Raw genomic sequence first — 14489 nt, 5'->3', positions numbered from 1 at the left:
TCAAATGTTGAAACACGTTCACAGTTATAATGAACTATAAATGTGATACTCTCTGCTTGGACACCTGACTGAACTTAAAGAGAGTCTGAATTCACATTAACATTCTAGCATAATACTCTCTTCTTTCTGCCATATGAAGACATGGTAAAAATAGTATGCGTAAGCTTTCCTGTAGCTCGAACAATAGAGCATGCCCATAACGCCAAGGTTATATCTTCAGTTCCCAGAGAAACCAAGAACTAATAAAATGTGTACCTTGAATGCAGTGTAAGTTGCTTTGGATAAAAGTGTCTGCCAAATACATAAATGTAAGAGTTGTATTCTAGTGCACAGTTTTGAATTGAGTCACTGTTTAGCTCCAGTCTAGCTGACCAGAAGTTTGTAGTAATCCTGAAGACCTAGACTAGCTGGTTTGGGTGTGTTTACTTAGGGTTATAGCAAAATTCTTCAAGACCTTGACCCTCCAGGAGCCATATTTAATACATCTTCTAAAATCACCTTGGCACTATGGTTGGTTAATACACAAAAAAGTTAGTTTTGACAATCTCTAGATTAATTTTGTTTCCTGATGCCATCTGGTTTATTTTTTTTGTTACTGAATGCAAAATGACGTTCATACATTGGTCATAAGTTTCCAAATACACTTTTTGGGACAACTCTATGAATTCTATATCATCTTTATGCCTATACTTTGATTAAAAGCACACTACTTGTTTGTTCCAGTGCTTAGTGGAACTTTTAAAAGTTAAATGCTCAAAAGTAGAGTTTAAAAAGTTGTAACACTGACCTTAGAAGTCATTTAACTTATCTCTATCATTTTTATCAAGACATACATTACCTATGCACTTTTCACATGTGAACAGAGTTCAGTTTTTGTATGTCAGATCTTGGAAAGGCAAACCTTAGCACTTTAGCTTTTGGAATAGTGTGTATGAGGGGAGCAATGTTGCTTCTTGCTCTGAAACTGCAGACACTGAAATGCCCACAAAAGCCAAAGACAGTATTATCTCAAACCTCAGTCGGTAGCGAAGGTGCGTGAAATAGTCTGAGTTCTTTCTTTCTTGCAGTCTCCTGAATGATGCCTGCTGGCCTGTCTGCAGTGTGTTTCAAAACAGAACATCAAAGACTGTCTGTTGGGGATGCCAGATAATACTCTGACAATAAAAGAAGGGTATCACCTGCTTGATACATGAGAGAACAGCGTTTATTTACTCAACAGACCAATCCTTTCTCACCTCAGCAAAGTTCAACATTCACTTCCTCTGAAAATGTTATTTTCAGAATCTGTTTTAGCTGTACACATCAGACATATCTTCAGCTTCCTGCTTAATTAATATTTAGTGAATCTAAAAGTTTTTAAGCAAAAACAAGAACAACCTGTTTTCAGCTGCTCTTTTTTGGAGGCATGTGCCCAAGTCGCCCTTACTAAGCAATTGCTAATGTATTTCACATTTTAGCACTTAATTTTATAGTTTTACATGTGCCATAGATGAACTCAGATGAATTAGGGAACTTTAATATTCAATGCTTCTTGTGTACGCTTTTTCCCTTGCATTTTTAATTCAGAAAATTGTTAGTATATTAAAAAAAAAAAAAAATGTTTGACTTAAAATGATAGACATTGAAGGTATGTAATTGTATTGACATAAAAAACAGATATTTTCAAAAATGACTTTTCTTACAGGTTTGAAATAGGTTAAGGAAATGGCAGAATTTTCATTTTTTTTAACACTTTATAAGCTGTGCGAGCACAATAAAAATACAAATCACACAAGACAAGTGGTTTTTGAAGCTCAAGTTTTATTCTAGTTAACCTCATGTCTAAGATGGGTCAGCAAAATTGTGCATTTCAGACCAGTGACCGGTTTGTGAACAATAAAACAAAACAAAAATCAAACCATGACGTGGTATTTCAGGATCAACACACTTTGATCCTTGGGAATGAATGCCATATTGAACTAAAAGACACTACAGGTTTGTTTTACAACAGAATCAAGACATAAAAGCCAAGCTTTTATGGTGTGGGGATGGGAGGATGCAGTCAATCATTTCTCAGTTTCCCCTAAAACACATTCAAGAGAAAAGCTCGGGAACTCCGCAGTCTCTTTTCCTCGATTGCATGACAGACTCTAGGTGTGTGTGTATCAATATACAAGCTAGTTTTAATCATTCAGTTGTATTTTCATTTCCACCTTGAGGTAAAATAGATTCCTGATACTACAGATGATAAAAAAATCTGTGTCCCCTGGGTCCTGAATCACTTCTTCCATCATTCCTAGCTTATCGCCGCATCTCTTTCAGCAAATCATTTCTAGACTCAATGCAAACACATAGCAGCACCATGTCAAAGGCTAAAGGGAGTGAAGTAAAACAACCAAGCAAAACATCCCACAAGCACTGAATATATGGATCTTTACAAGGATACAAATTTCATGGGTTTATGCAAAAAAAAAGAAGATGAAGGGAATCACCACTGCTGATTGAAGCTGCGTAGCATTTATTAAGACAACGGGTTGATGTGGACATGCCAGGTCTCTTGTATTCAGAAGAAGACAGGCAGCCACTTATACATGAATATCTGCACTGTGTTAAACTATGGCTTTGTAAGTACACATGGCAGTATAACGGTGTCATTTTTCAAATAAAAGCTTCATAAACTCATCAAGATGGGCTAGTAGAGGCTTAAGTGGGTATATAGTCTCCTTTAATGAAACAAGCTAAAAAAAAAAAAAAAAACTCAAAAGAGTTTATGGCACCAATTCCATTCAATGTGCTTTCTACTCGCTCGCATCAGGACCCAGTAGGATGATTAACATGTTCATTTGCATTTTACAACAGGACTAACAGGCATGGTATAAACCAAAAAACAATAAAATAAAATAAAATAACATAACATAAAAATAGCACTAAAGAAAAATCCCAGACTAAATCAATGCTAAATCACTGTAGGTTGAGGTATTGTGGGGTATAACAGGAACATTTGACTATTTTTTCATCTGCTTTTTTTATTTATTAATTTTTTTTTCTTTGTTTTGGGAATAGCATAGCGTAGAAATCACAATTAACAAAAATTGATCACATAAAAAAAAAAAAAAACCTACCAAAAGAACCAAAGTTGTCAATAATATCATAATTTTTCTATGAGAAAATTAAAACCTATTACATGGCATTGTATTGACATTTCATATAAACAAACCAAAAAATAGCAGCAAAACAAGACAAGAGAAAGAAGCGTCTTTTTTTTTTTTGTTGTTTTCCATTTGAAAGTTTCATACTTGCTGGAAATCCCTCCATAGCAGCTAAATATGAGGAGTGTCTTCTCCCAGGTTCTCCTCTTAAGTTATTCCTCACGGTACAAACGTCTCAGTTCTGCTTTAACTCTTTGATGTCCAGCCATCACCCTTTTTTGCCTCCCACCCTACCATCTCTCCTCCTCATCTTCCTCCCCTTCCAGAGATCCACAAGACAAACTGACATCTCTGGGTTTGTGCAAAATCTACTTTAAGCCACAACTTTTGTTTTAACAATATCTAGACCAGAGTACATCAACTCGGAAAAATACTTTAACTATGGTGTCACGAGTTAGCAACTAGCGGGTCATTATACATACTTCAAACATAGGTACACTTGGGCATTCGTGCATACTGGCCTTAAGAGGGGAACTGAAAAAAAATAAATAGTTCTTAATCTTTGATTTAACATCGTAGTGTTTCTACCGCTCTACGTGCGTTCTGTTGGATCGCACCTTAAACATTCCCTAGCATCCATCCGTTCTGACAAGAGGATCGCGTAGCCATTAAAACTACACCGCGGGCTTCAGTTTAAGCCTTCAGTGAGCAAATATCTTCTCAATGTCCCCCCTCTTCTCCTTTCTCTTATACAGACCACTTACACCATAGATAAAGAGACCTGCTCCGTCCTCCATTCCATGTTCCCCCTCATTGTTTTTAACAATTTCTTTCTTTTTTTTTTTTCTTCTAAAAAGCCAGCCTTAAACGACGGACTGAAAGTGCTTTTTTTTTTTCTTTTTTAAATGGAATGGTTTTTAGATAATACATGAATCTAAACAAAAAAGCAGACTGTGGACCACACTGCAAGCTCAGCCGGGGAGCAGGTACAACATAAGCTTATTGTGTCATGGCAGTGATGACGATATACATTATTAATGGCAGTGAAGGCAACGATTCGAAGAAATGTTTCCGTCTGGCCTCAAGTTAGAACCTCAGCCCCTGGCAATCCACAGCCTTCTAGATCATAACAAAAATAACATGCGTAAAAAAATATACTAAGGTTACATAAACCATTTTGGAAGAGAAGAGAATCTTGTTAGGGGATCTGTCTAGGAATTATATAAAAAGTGACTAAAGGCATAGCAAGCGGGGATATATATTTACATGGCTAGGTTGCAGAAAAAGCAAGGAGCACTCGTAGCAAGTGTAACAAGGTACTATCTATGAGAGAAAGAAATCGAAGATACAAATAACGTCTCTTCTCTTTCAAAAATAGTTTCTGACACACTTGAAATAAAAATACCCAGCGTTGTCTTTTCAGCGACAAGTCAGGGCAAGTAACAACTACTGTTGTCGTTTATACAATTTTAAAATCCTAGATAGCCTATATCATTTTTCGCTTGTTTTATTTTTGACTTGGGACATAGAGGGGGGCCGAAGGACAGAATTGAGATTTCCTTTCATTCCCTGTGCTCCACTGGTGGTCCTGGCCAGTGATAGCCCAATCGTCAAAACCACAGGGGATGCCGCTCAGCAGTCAACTGTTAGGACACGCTGAGGGGCAAGTTGTCGAGGTATTGGTCGGATGGTGGGGTGCAGGTGTGAGCCCGTTTTCCATTTGTCCCATGAAGCCTTTGGCCAAAGCCCATACCCAACAGAAACAAAGATGAAGAGATTCATCGCACACAAGATGAATAGCGATCCGTTCAGATATTAATGTCTCTGACGTCTGTGGGAGTGCAAGAGATGTCCACGTCCTCCTCCACTCTTTTGGTCTCTGTGGAGATGTTGTGCTGCTGAGCTTGTCTGAGACTAGATTCCAGCAGGGACTCGATCTGTTCCTGACACGATCGCAGACAGTCCTTTGGAGAGAAACAGGGAGATTAGCAACAATGACAACGACATATCGGGTCTTCTGTAGTGATATACAGTACGGAAGTTGGAACACTTACAGGGTCGCTTCTGATGACTTGTGAGAGGAAGTTGGTGAGGTTCTGGGACGAGAGGGCAACTGTCGCTGCTTTTGAGGTACAACCCCTGCACTGCTGCTGCAACGCTGCCGGCCGCAATCATGGATGGAGGGCTTGCGATGAAGTTGACATCTGAAAACAACAAACGTACCGTGGTTAGATCTCAGGAAATTCTCAAAAAAGCCACCAAAAAGTAAGTGGCCCAAAGAATAAGAGGAATAAAATGGGCAATATTGGATCAGAAGCTAGAGTTGGGATTGAGCTCATAATGAAGCATAGCATGACTAAACTATAATGAGAGCAGGGTTGGTAGGGGACAGTCCGTGACATTTGAGGCCCGACACCATTCTGCGGCAGGGCTCAAAGCCTTTGGGGGGAGGCAGAGGACTTTGCTGTAGGTCCTGGGCCAGCTACCCCCTACTGCAGCCTTCTCATTCCCAAAACATCCCATAAATCATGCATCTTAGGGTTTTCAAGATATTACAATCTCCTACTTCATAAAACACATCTAGCTCAAAATGGCTCCGGTGCGTTCAGAACTTGAACGGACAATAAGCGGAGCTTATAAATCAATGCCGCCTCTTTCCCTTATACTCTCACTTTGAGCTTCGCCCACACATGGCGAACAGAGAAATACAACTGCCTTTCTTATAGGAAGTCATCTAACATTGCTAGCTCAGAGACGAGAGGGCAATTGTCAAGACAAATTGAGCATAAAGGCACGGGAGCCTTCACCCCAGCTCATTCATTTCATTCACCAGCGCCCACCCCCTTCCCAGTATCCAACCAACCACACTCTCCCTGGCTGAGATCCCAGGCTACTTCCCAAAGAAATGCTGGTCATAAACATAAAAAGGGGAGCGAGCTGTGGTGATACCCACCATGTAAATGTGAGTGGGGAATATACCGGAGTAGCTCCCTCCTGAAGCATTACTGGCTTATTCTGGCAGGTGATAAACTGACTGCTGTAGGTTTCGCGATAATGATGTGTTATGGGCAAAAAAAAAAGTGGATTTGCAGCCTAACTTCTGAGCACATGCTCTCAATCAAAGAAACCTGGACATCAAGATGTCTAGACATAGGAAAATATCAGGTTACGAAGCCCTTTTCACAAGAAAAATGTCAGAAAACAGCTTCCTCTTTTTGATTCACATGCACTGCGTGCATAGCAGTGGTGTTGTGAAGCAGGCAGGGCTTCTCAGGAGCCATGGTGCAGTCACAGCAATCACCACAAAAGGGAAACAGACTTCCTCTCTCTTGCAGAGGCCCACACTGGTTTACAATAACTGCGAGTGAGGAATTAGGACAAGCGAGATGGCTCTTTCCATTGCAATAAAGAAGTTCGCCTGATAGCAAAGAACTGGGTGAGGTAAGGGGAGGTTCTTCAATGCATGTTTCATTACAAAGCCCTCAATACTTTTGCTTGGTCAGCAATATTTATACCAAGGCAAATACTCTTACATTAATAAATATGCACAAAGTAAAACTAAACACAAACAGTTAAACATACCTGTTGCACAGAGGGCCACAAACGTCTGGGCGTGCTTGCGTAGTATCTGCTTGGAGCTCTGATGTATAGGCAGTTTGGCGAGGAAGTGTTCAATGAAATCATGTGGTGTCACTGAGGCCAGATCCCACTTCAGTTTATTTAGCGCCAGCAGTTCCATTTTGCTGCGAGGGGAGATATAAAAAGGCCCAAGTTTACATAAAGGAGCATTTTCCATATCCGATTTTACACTCTTTGACCGCTAGATGGAGATGTCGATTAATTACACAGTCAAGCAAGGCCTACATTCAATTAGCGGACACATAAAAAGTACAAAGAAGTTTGTAACATGCGCGTTTATATTTATGTCTGAGGGGTGGCTTTACATGTGTAGACAAATCCAATTAGCCTATGTATCTGGTAAAGATTTTTTATCCAAGACATTCACGTAGGTACACATCTTTGAGCAAAATTACTTTACTTGCATGACTTTAATTGACTTAAGTTATGTAATATAAGAAAGCAGCATCAAGCTGTATAATTATGAAGTGTTGAATAATTACCAATAATTCGCTGGGACGGACGTAGTTGTCCGTGTATATGCACAACTTCTCTGCTGTTAATGGCACAGTCTCTTTCATTTTAGAGGCCAAAAACATACAAGTTGCTCCTAACAGCTGTAATCTGGTCTTTTTGGTGGGCTCCACAGATAAAAATCTGTCCAGGTAGTTCATAGCCAGCGGAAAGACTTCCTCTTCGCATTTCTGCTCTTCGCAGACCTTTAAATAAAACAAAGTACATATAATAAAACAAAGATCTCGAATAATTGGCTGCTTTCCCCTCTAAATATGCGGTAAGAATCGAAATAAACTAATATTTGGGTGAAAATGAATTAAATAAACGAAGTGAAATATAGGCTATATATTTTTGCTATGCTTTCATCTTATGGAGTCGCCCCACGTGTTTAGCATCTGCTGAGTCGTGCGTTTGCACTAGAAAGGGTTAAGTTACAAAAGAGACTTTTGCGAACGGTAAAAAGAGTACTTAATCATTTAGTTAATATAAATTTAAAGCATCGGACAAAGTATTAATATTGCAATTTGCTGCTGATGTTAGCGGTCGTTGCTTTCCGAAGCAAAAAGGTGGCGTCCAAGCTAGGTTCAGGAAACAATTTTCTAGTTCGTCATCTTTTCAAAAAATATTTAAAAATATACGAAAATTGTTTCGCGCTCGACTTAAAAAACACATGTAAATGTTGGGTAACGCATGCTTTATTGGAATAAAAGCAAAACATCTTTCGAATTCAGTGACAAAAACGATGCGAAATGAATTGAATTCTAAAGCCCCAACATACAAAGAGAAGCATGCGACATTTGCGAGAAGCGGGTGTTTCAAAAAATTAATATAAATTATTCCAAAGCATTAAATCTAATGTTAAACATCTGTAAATCCAAATCATTCGATGGGAAATATAATCCGACCGTTTATATTACGATATGGAATTTAGAAACTTAAAAAATATTATATTTTTAGACCGTCGTGCAGGAGGTGTATGGCAAACAGAAACAAAACTTTTAAGATACAAATATTACGTTTTCTTGCAAAAAATGAGGTTTGAATTATAACTGTGATTTAAAGCACAACTAGTAAGCGTCTTTACGCAAGTGATGTCAATAATGTTTCCATTTTAGAATTTAGAGATATAAAAAACTTAAGCAAACGACAACAAAGATGGCGTATAATAGGCTACTGGCACGAGTGAGAATGCATACGTGTACATTGGTATTAAATTGAAATAAAATCTAAATTCATTTATATTTTCTTTAGATTAATAAGAAACGAAACATATGAACGGGGAAAAATAATCGATTTAAATAAAAAATGCGATAGCGGAAACCACGGAAAACTTCCCAGGTGTAGGATTGATATTACTTTCGTAATATAACATTATTTTTACGCAACAAAAAAAAATCACTAATAATATTCGGACAGCATATTTCCGTGTGATAGTTCTTGGATGGATAACATTGCTGAAGAGCTCAAGTTACATTTAAACATGTTTACATTTATTAAACAGTTCTTGGGGTCCAAAGAGCAAGAGCACATCATGAGGCAAAATTGTGCAGCTAATACAAAAAGACAGCTATTATCCAAAACAAACCTCGAGCATCCATGTGGCGACGATTTTCCTCATTTTAGGTACAATTTCTTTCTGAACACACTTGAAATAATTTGGCGATGGAAGATAGATTTCCTCTGCTTTGAGCATTGTCTGTAAAACTCGGTCATTCAACAGGTTGCTATCTTGGTAAGCTCTTCTAATGGTATCCACTTCACAGCAAAACAACTGGTGTTCCATGTCTTCAGCGGTGCCCGAGGTTTAGCGGTGACAAAAAGAAAGAAAACTGGATCTCGTCTCGGACACTGGTCCCGTGGATGCTTTGCTGCCTCTGCTGAACCCTCTTAAACTCTCGCTGCAGCTCCGCTTGACAAAACTCCCCTATGACGTGACTGTTGTTAAGGGAAGATCAAAGCAGCAGCGAGCCTGTGAGAGAGCGAGAGGCTGTCTGCTCAGGGCGGAGGATCAATCTTAAACAACTGTCTTCTCTCGAGCTTTGGCTCCTTTCTTCAGCAGTAGGGAAATAGGAGGTCCTATGCCGGGTGACGAGTGACCAAGGAGAATCGGTGGGGGGTAGGCTAGGGTGGGGGTGCAAGGGGCAAGCTGCTAGTGTTGTGGGTTTCGGGGCTGGAAAGAATGGGTAAAAGGGTCTGAAGATGTGTATTGGTGAAGTAATATTGGTAGGGGGCGGTATAATAGCCCAAATCAAGGTGCCCTGCACCGTCGCATTGAGAAACTCAGTGCGCTCAGGACCCGAAGTTTTATTCATGTCAAATTCAAAGTCTGTTAACAATTGTTTTCTGGTGAGACAGCTTTTTAGATTGTTTCAACTCTTTATGACTGTACTAGCCTATGGCACAATCACTTTATGAAGTTTTATATTACGGTCATTTATGCATAAACTCTAATGTGGTTTCCTTATGAGACAAATGTGTGGTCTGGGGTGGAAAAAAAGCTAACTCTTTTGGGTTACCCTAAAAGAAGGAAGCACAAATCATCCTTAACCAATGAACGAGAACGCCTGTTGCCAGGCAGAACTGCGGCATAGCTTTCATCTGAAAACTCCTCGTGCACATGTAAGCTATAATGTAGCCTACACAATATTTTGTAAAAATTTTAAGGAATGTCACGAGGTATTCCACATCCTAACTTCATAAAGAAATATAGCTCCTGAAGTTTAAAAAAATGTTTATGTCAGTAGGCTATTACATATTTCAGAAAATCCTGAAAAATGTCATTACACCTTTTCGAATCGTGAGAAAACAGTGTTCCTCCCTTTGAAGAGTACTGGCTTGTTTATGGAGTTTAGACAGACCATCTGCACATAGCGTTAACAACACAGATTGCTTGATAGAGTTTGATCAAATAGGGGCGCTCTCTCTTTAAAGACCTCACTGCCTCACTGCTGTAGCTTCAGGATGAATTGAAGCTTTACAAATTCCACACATTCCACTTTCAGTACCGTAAAACAAGTAATTTGGTTGTCCCAAAAACTTTGGAGTTGAGAGGAGCTAGCAAATATAAAGGAACAAATTCTTCACATTACACCGTTTTCATTTTGATTTAATTATTTTGTATAACTATCACCGACACACTATATCAATTATTTTTAATACAAGTAAACATTAGTTCACTTTGTGCTCTTTGAGATTAAATGCTACCTAGACCTTTATTACTTTTATATTTGTATAATTAAGACTAATTTATCTGTGCATGTCCAGAACATGCGTCCGAGTGGGAAAAAAAAACATAATATATGCATTGTATGTTTATACGTAGCCTATTTAAAACATTGCAATCTTTTCAATTATCTTTAAAGAAGAAGAAAAAAAAAAAAAACCTGGACGATTATTTTTACTCACGCTTATAATAATAATAATAATAATAATAATAATAATATACTAAAGAACCTGTTATAACACAATAATTTTCTAAAAACTCCTTTTTTCTCCCTGACAAGACGTCTGAGATCGACCTATCAATAACAAACGGTCAGAAGCTGTTTCAGGAAAGTTTCGAAACTAAGCTATTGTAAATAGACTGCAAATAATTACTGATAGCTTTCTTGGGCTACAAAAGTGTTGCTAACAATGAATGACCGACCATGTGAGTTTTTACTTGTGCTTCTATTACTACAAATACGGCAGAAAGAGTAGGAAGTTGTAGTGCTGCGGTCCAATCTCTTCTGTCAGCGAACAGTGCACGTACATTTCAAGTTCAATTTCACTCTTAAAAACGAGATAACAAAATATTAACAAGTATCTGAATTCATAAGATGTTTGTGGATTACTGATGCAGTTTTTAAGGTAGCCTTTTGCAAGTGACTGAAACTATCACAATCCATAGTAAACCGACAGCATTAACACAACATTTTCTTTTCTTCTGCCTCACAGAAAACAAGTGCCGTCGGTTCGGAAGAAATTACAATGAATGCAAGCTATACTGCATTTTTTATTTTAGCAGGTTTCCCACAGTCATGGAAATATCAGGGACTATAAAAGTGGTGTCCTTTGGGCCTTCAAAGAATTTATAATAATAGATATTCATAAAAATAAAACTATATAAAAAATAGTTATAATAAATTCAGTCATGTTTACATTGAATCATAAATGAATGAAAAACTAATGCAAAGTCATTTGTGATTTAAAATGGAAAATCTTTTTCCTTTTCTTTTGATTATGTTAAATATATTTACACTCACATACACACACAGATGACATTTTTTGTGGCGCAGTTGTAATCTACACACATTTATATGTATTGCCTCAACAAACAACCTGGATTTAAAAGTATAACAAAAGAGCTGAGGGTTTTTTTTTTCCATCAGGTAATTTTCAGGTGGAGTCTTAAGCACATTACCCATTAGGGAGGATTAAGGTGAATGTGAAGGAAGCATGTGTATGAATGCAAGGATGAGGGCACAATAAATAACTCTCTCTGACTACCTAGAGGTAAATGACTCAGTCCTGGTAAGCACTGAGATTAAGAAACAAAAGTAGCAGGACAAAGGACTATCCTTTTTCAAGGATTCAAACATGCTGGCAGTCTAATTGCCAATGAGTGCCCATCTCCTCCCCCAACTATTTATACCTTTACCTGTGCAGTTACACCTTCCATTCCTTCCATCTCCATAATGCCAATGGCACATATACTGTACCATGCACATATGCAATTTGTTTGTTTAAACATAGCCCTGGATGCCTTAATTTAAATCACAAAAGATTTTTTTTTTAATTTATTTATTTATATCTTTTTTTTCTTTCTTTCTTAATAATATATTTTGAGAGAGCTGGACATCTGTCCACTGCAACAAAAGACAGAGGTATCTGAGCGGTAGCTTGTGCATACATACACCATACTGTAACAACGGTGAAAATTTGTTACATTAATTGTCACTTTTTTGGAATTTTAAGGGTTTTGATTGAACCCTTAAAGTACCCCATTATTGGCTGTATTCAGTTATAATAATAATAAAAAAAATTACTTTAATAAAACTTGGTTCATTTAGATGTTACCACACAAAGCACATGCTTTAAATTACATGACAAAACTTTTTTTTATTATTATGATTTTTTTTTTTTACAGTGTATGAGTCATTTAGTGTTTATATTGTTTTATATTTAACAGTTACATACTTTCTGCTTTAACATTTATATAGAATTATGAGTAAAAGTCAAAAATAATCTGCCATGGTGGTTTTAGAAGTGAAACATCAAACATCAAACCCTGAAAAGTAAAAATGACTTCATTCATTATATTAAAGGAGCCTGCAGTAAATCAGCAATAAATCATTGTGCTAGTACAGCTATCGTAATGCTTAGTTGCTAGCGCAGAGCTAATGGCTATTCTAATGAGCAGAACGCTGACCATCAATCACTTGAGCTAATCCTTCCACCTATCACTTTTACCTGCAGGCTCTCTCCTCTTCTGTAGCCTTCGTCTTTCTTACTGAATATTACCACTCATTAAGCCCTGGCTATTTGTCCTGTGCCCTCAGGTGTACAAGTACTGATCTTGTCCATCCTGTAGCATACAATAGACTGATAATCTCTAGCTCTTGGGATGGGATGCTTGCTTGGACACAATTCAGTTCAGGTGCTTTCATTAGCCATGTCTATAGAAACCAAAATAATCTGTTGAATATTGAATTGATTATAATAATCTGTTATTTGATTTGACAGCTCAGTCGGATTGAAAAGTCTTCATGTAAGCTATACTCAATCAATATGATCCGAATGAAATATTGATCAGACTGAAACTCCAATCAATAGCAAAAATGTAAGCATGTAAACGGTTCAATGTTGTCTTCTCAGTCAGATTCAAAAATACCTTGCTCACATGATGTGATGTGTGTTTACCAGGGTACTTTTATAATAAGATCTCTGATAAGTTTTTATTTAAGTCTTCTGAACTGGTGACTGGAGGAGACTGAATATTTACAAAATATTTGCACTGTGCTGATGTTTTGTTCAAAATACATACATGCACATGTAAACTAAAATGTGACGAAAAATGGATTGCAAAAAGGGTTCATACACTCTTAGAAATAAAGGTACAAAAGCTGTCAAAAAAGGTACATGTTTGTACCTAAAGGGTTTGTTTTGGTACCTTAAAGTGTGCATATTAGAACCTAATAGGTACAAACATGTACCTCTTGAAAAGGTAGCGCCCCAGTGACAGCTTTTGTGCCTTTATTTCAGAGAATCTGAAATCAAATTGAATTCATTCCGCCTTATTAAAATTAGTGCATGTAAACATACCTTGTGTGATCTCAAATTAAAATTTGTTTGTGGCACAACAGCTTGGAATGTAATTATTGAGAATTTACAATATTGTAAAATAGAGATGAAAAGGACTTCATGATGAAAAGTCGTGATGTCTCAGCCTTGATAAAATCTTAATAATGGAAAAACAACTACACCGGTATGGAACAGCACCATATAACAGGGATCCAAGATGAATGAGTAGTGTAACTGCATTTATTTCAGGTACATTCTCAGACAGCGATGCCCATGCATTGCAAAAACGTTTATACAACAACAGTAACTTTTGAGATACAACCAAAAGAGTACTTTCAAGGCCCAACACTGTGCCCTTTCACAGCTGATTTCTGATTCAGGAAAAAGGAAGGATGAAGCGTTCCCCTTTTTTTTCTGCAAGATAAGCATGATGATATAATCCGAAGATTCCCTGTTTAGTTCTGCTGTCCTGTCATACCACTTCCGTAATGCTCGTCTGCACATTTTTGAGCAGAACTAGTGAGCAGTGAGCAGTGTCCAAAAACTACAAGTGGAGTCCTGCGGCCTCTCTGCCCCCAAAACCTCTTTGTTGAAGGGATCCATTCCAATCCCAAAGCCAGTGCACTCTCGCCCAGTGGCTAACTTTTATTCCACTACTGGTGATGAAGATAAATGTGGTGCCAAATGAAAGCAAATGGATTTCCCAAGAACCTTGCAGGAGGTAGAGCAGCAGGCCCATAACCCTCAAAAAAGAAAATATAAATTTTAAACCCTTTTCACACCCCTTCACATTTTACTGACATTTTAATCAGTTATTGCATTGTACACAATGTTGATTTTCAGGGATCAGATATGATATAGAATAAATGGATTTTAGCAGATGATTTGGGAGTGTTATGTAACTCTTCAAATGTCTTAAAACATGTCTGTGTTCAGTATTCTGGT

General features: G+C 37.7%; 1 protein-coding gene across 1 annotated transcript; it reads right to left on the bottom strand.

Moving 5' to 3' along the window:
- Window positions 1-4622: 4622 nt before the first annotated feature.
- Window positions 4623-9324, bottom strand: LOC109093191 (G1/S-specific cyclin-D1). The gene is given in 6 exon segments (XM_042754412.1): window positions 4623-5092; window positions 5183-5236; window positions 5238-5332; window positions 6711-6869; window positions 7249-7465; window positions 8848-9324. Coding segments are annotated over 6 exon segments (879 nt in total). The 5' UTR covers window positions 9046-9324; the 3' UTR covers window positions 4623-4936.
- Window positions 9325-14489: the final 5165 nt, after the last annotated feature.

The sequence above is a fragment of the Cyprinus carpio genome, unplaced genomic scaffold, assembly GCF_018340385.1.
Source record: "Cyprinus carpio isolate SPL01 unplaced genomic scaffold, ASM1834038v1 S000006513, whole genome shotgun sequence".
Taxonomy (NCBI): Eukaryota; Metazoa; Chordata; class Actinopteri; order Cypriniformes; family Cyprinidae; genus Cyprinus; species Cyprinus carpio.
The sequence above is the reverse complement of the archived record's forward strand: the minus strand, read 5'-3'. Positions and strand labels throughout refer to the sequence as shown.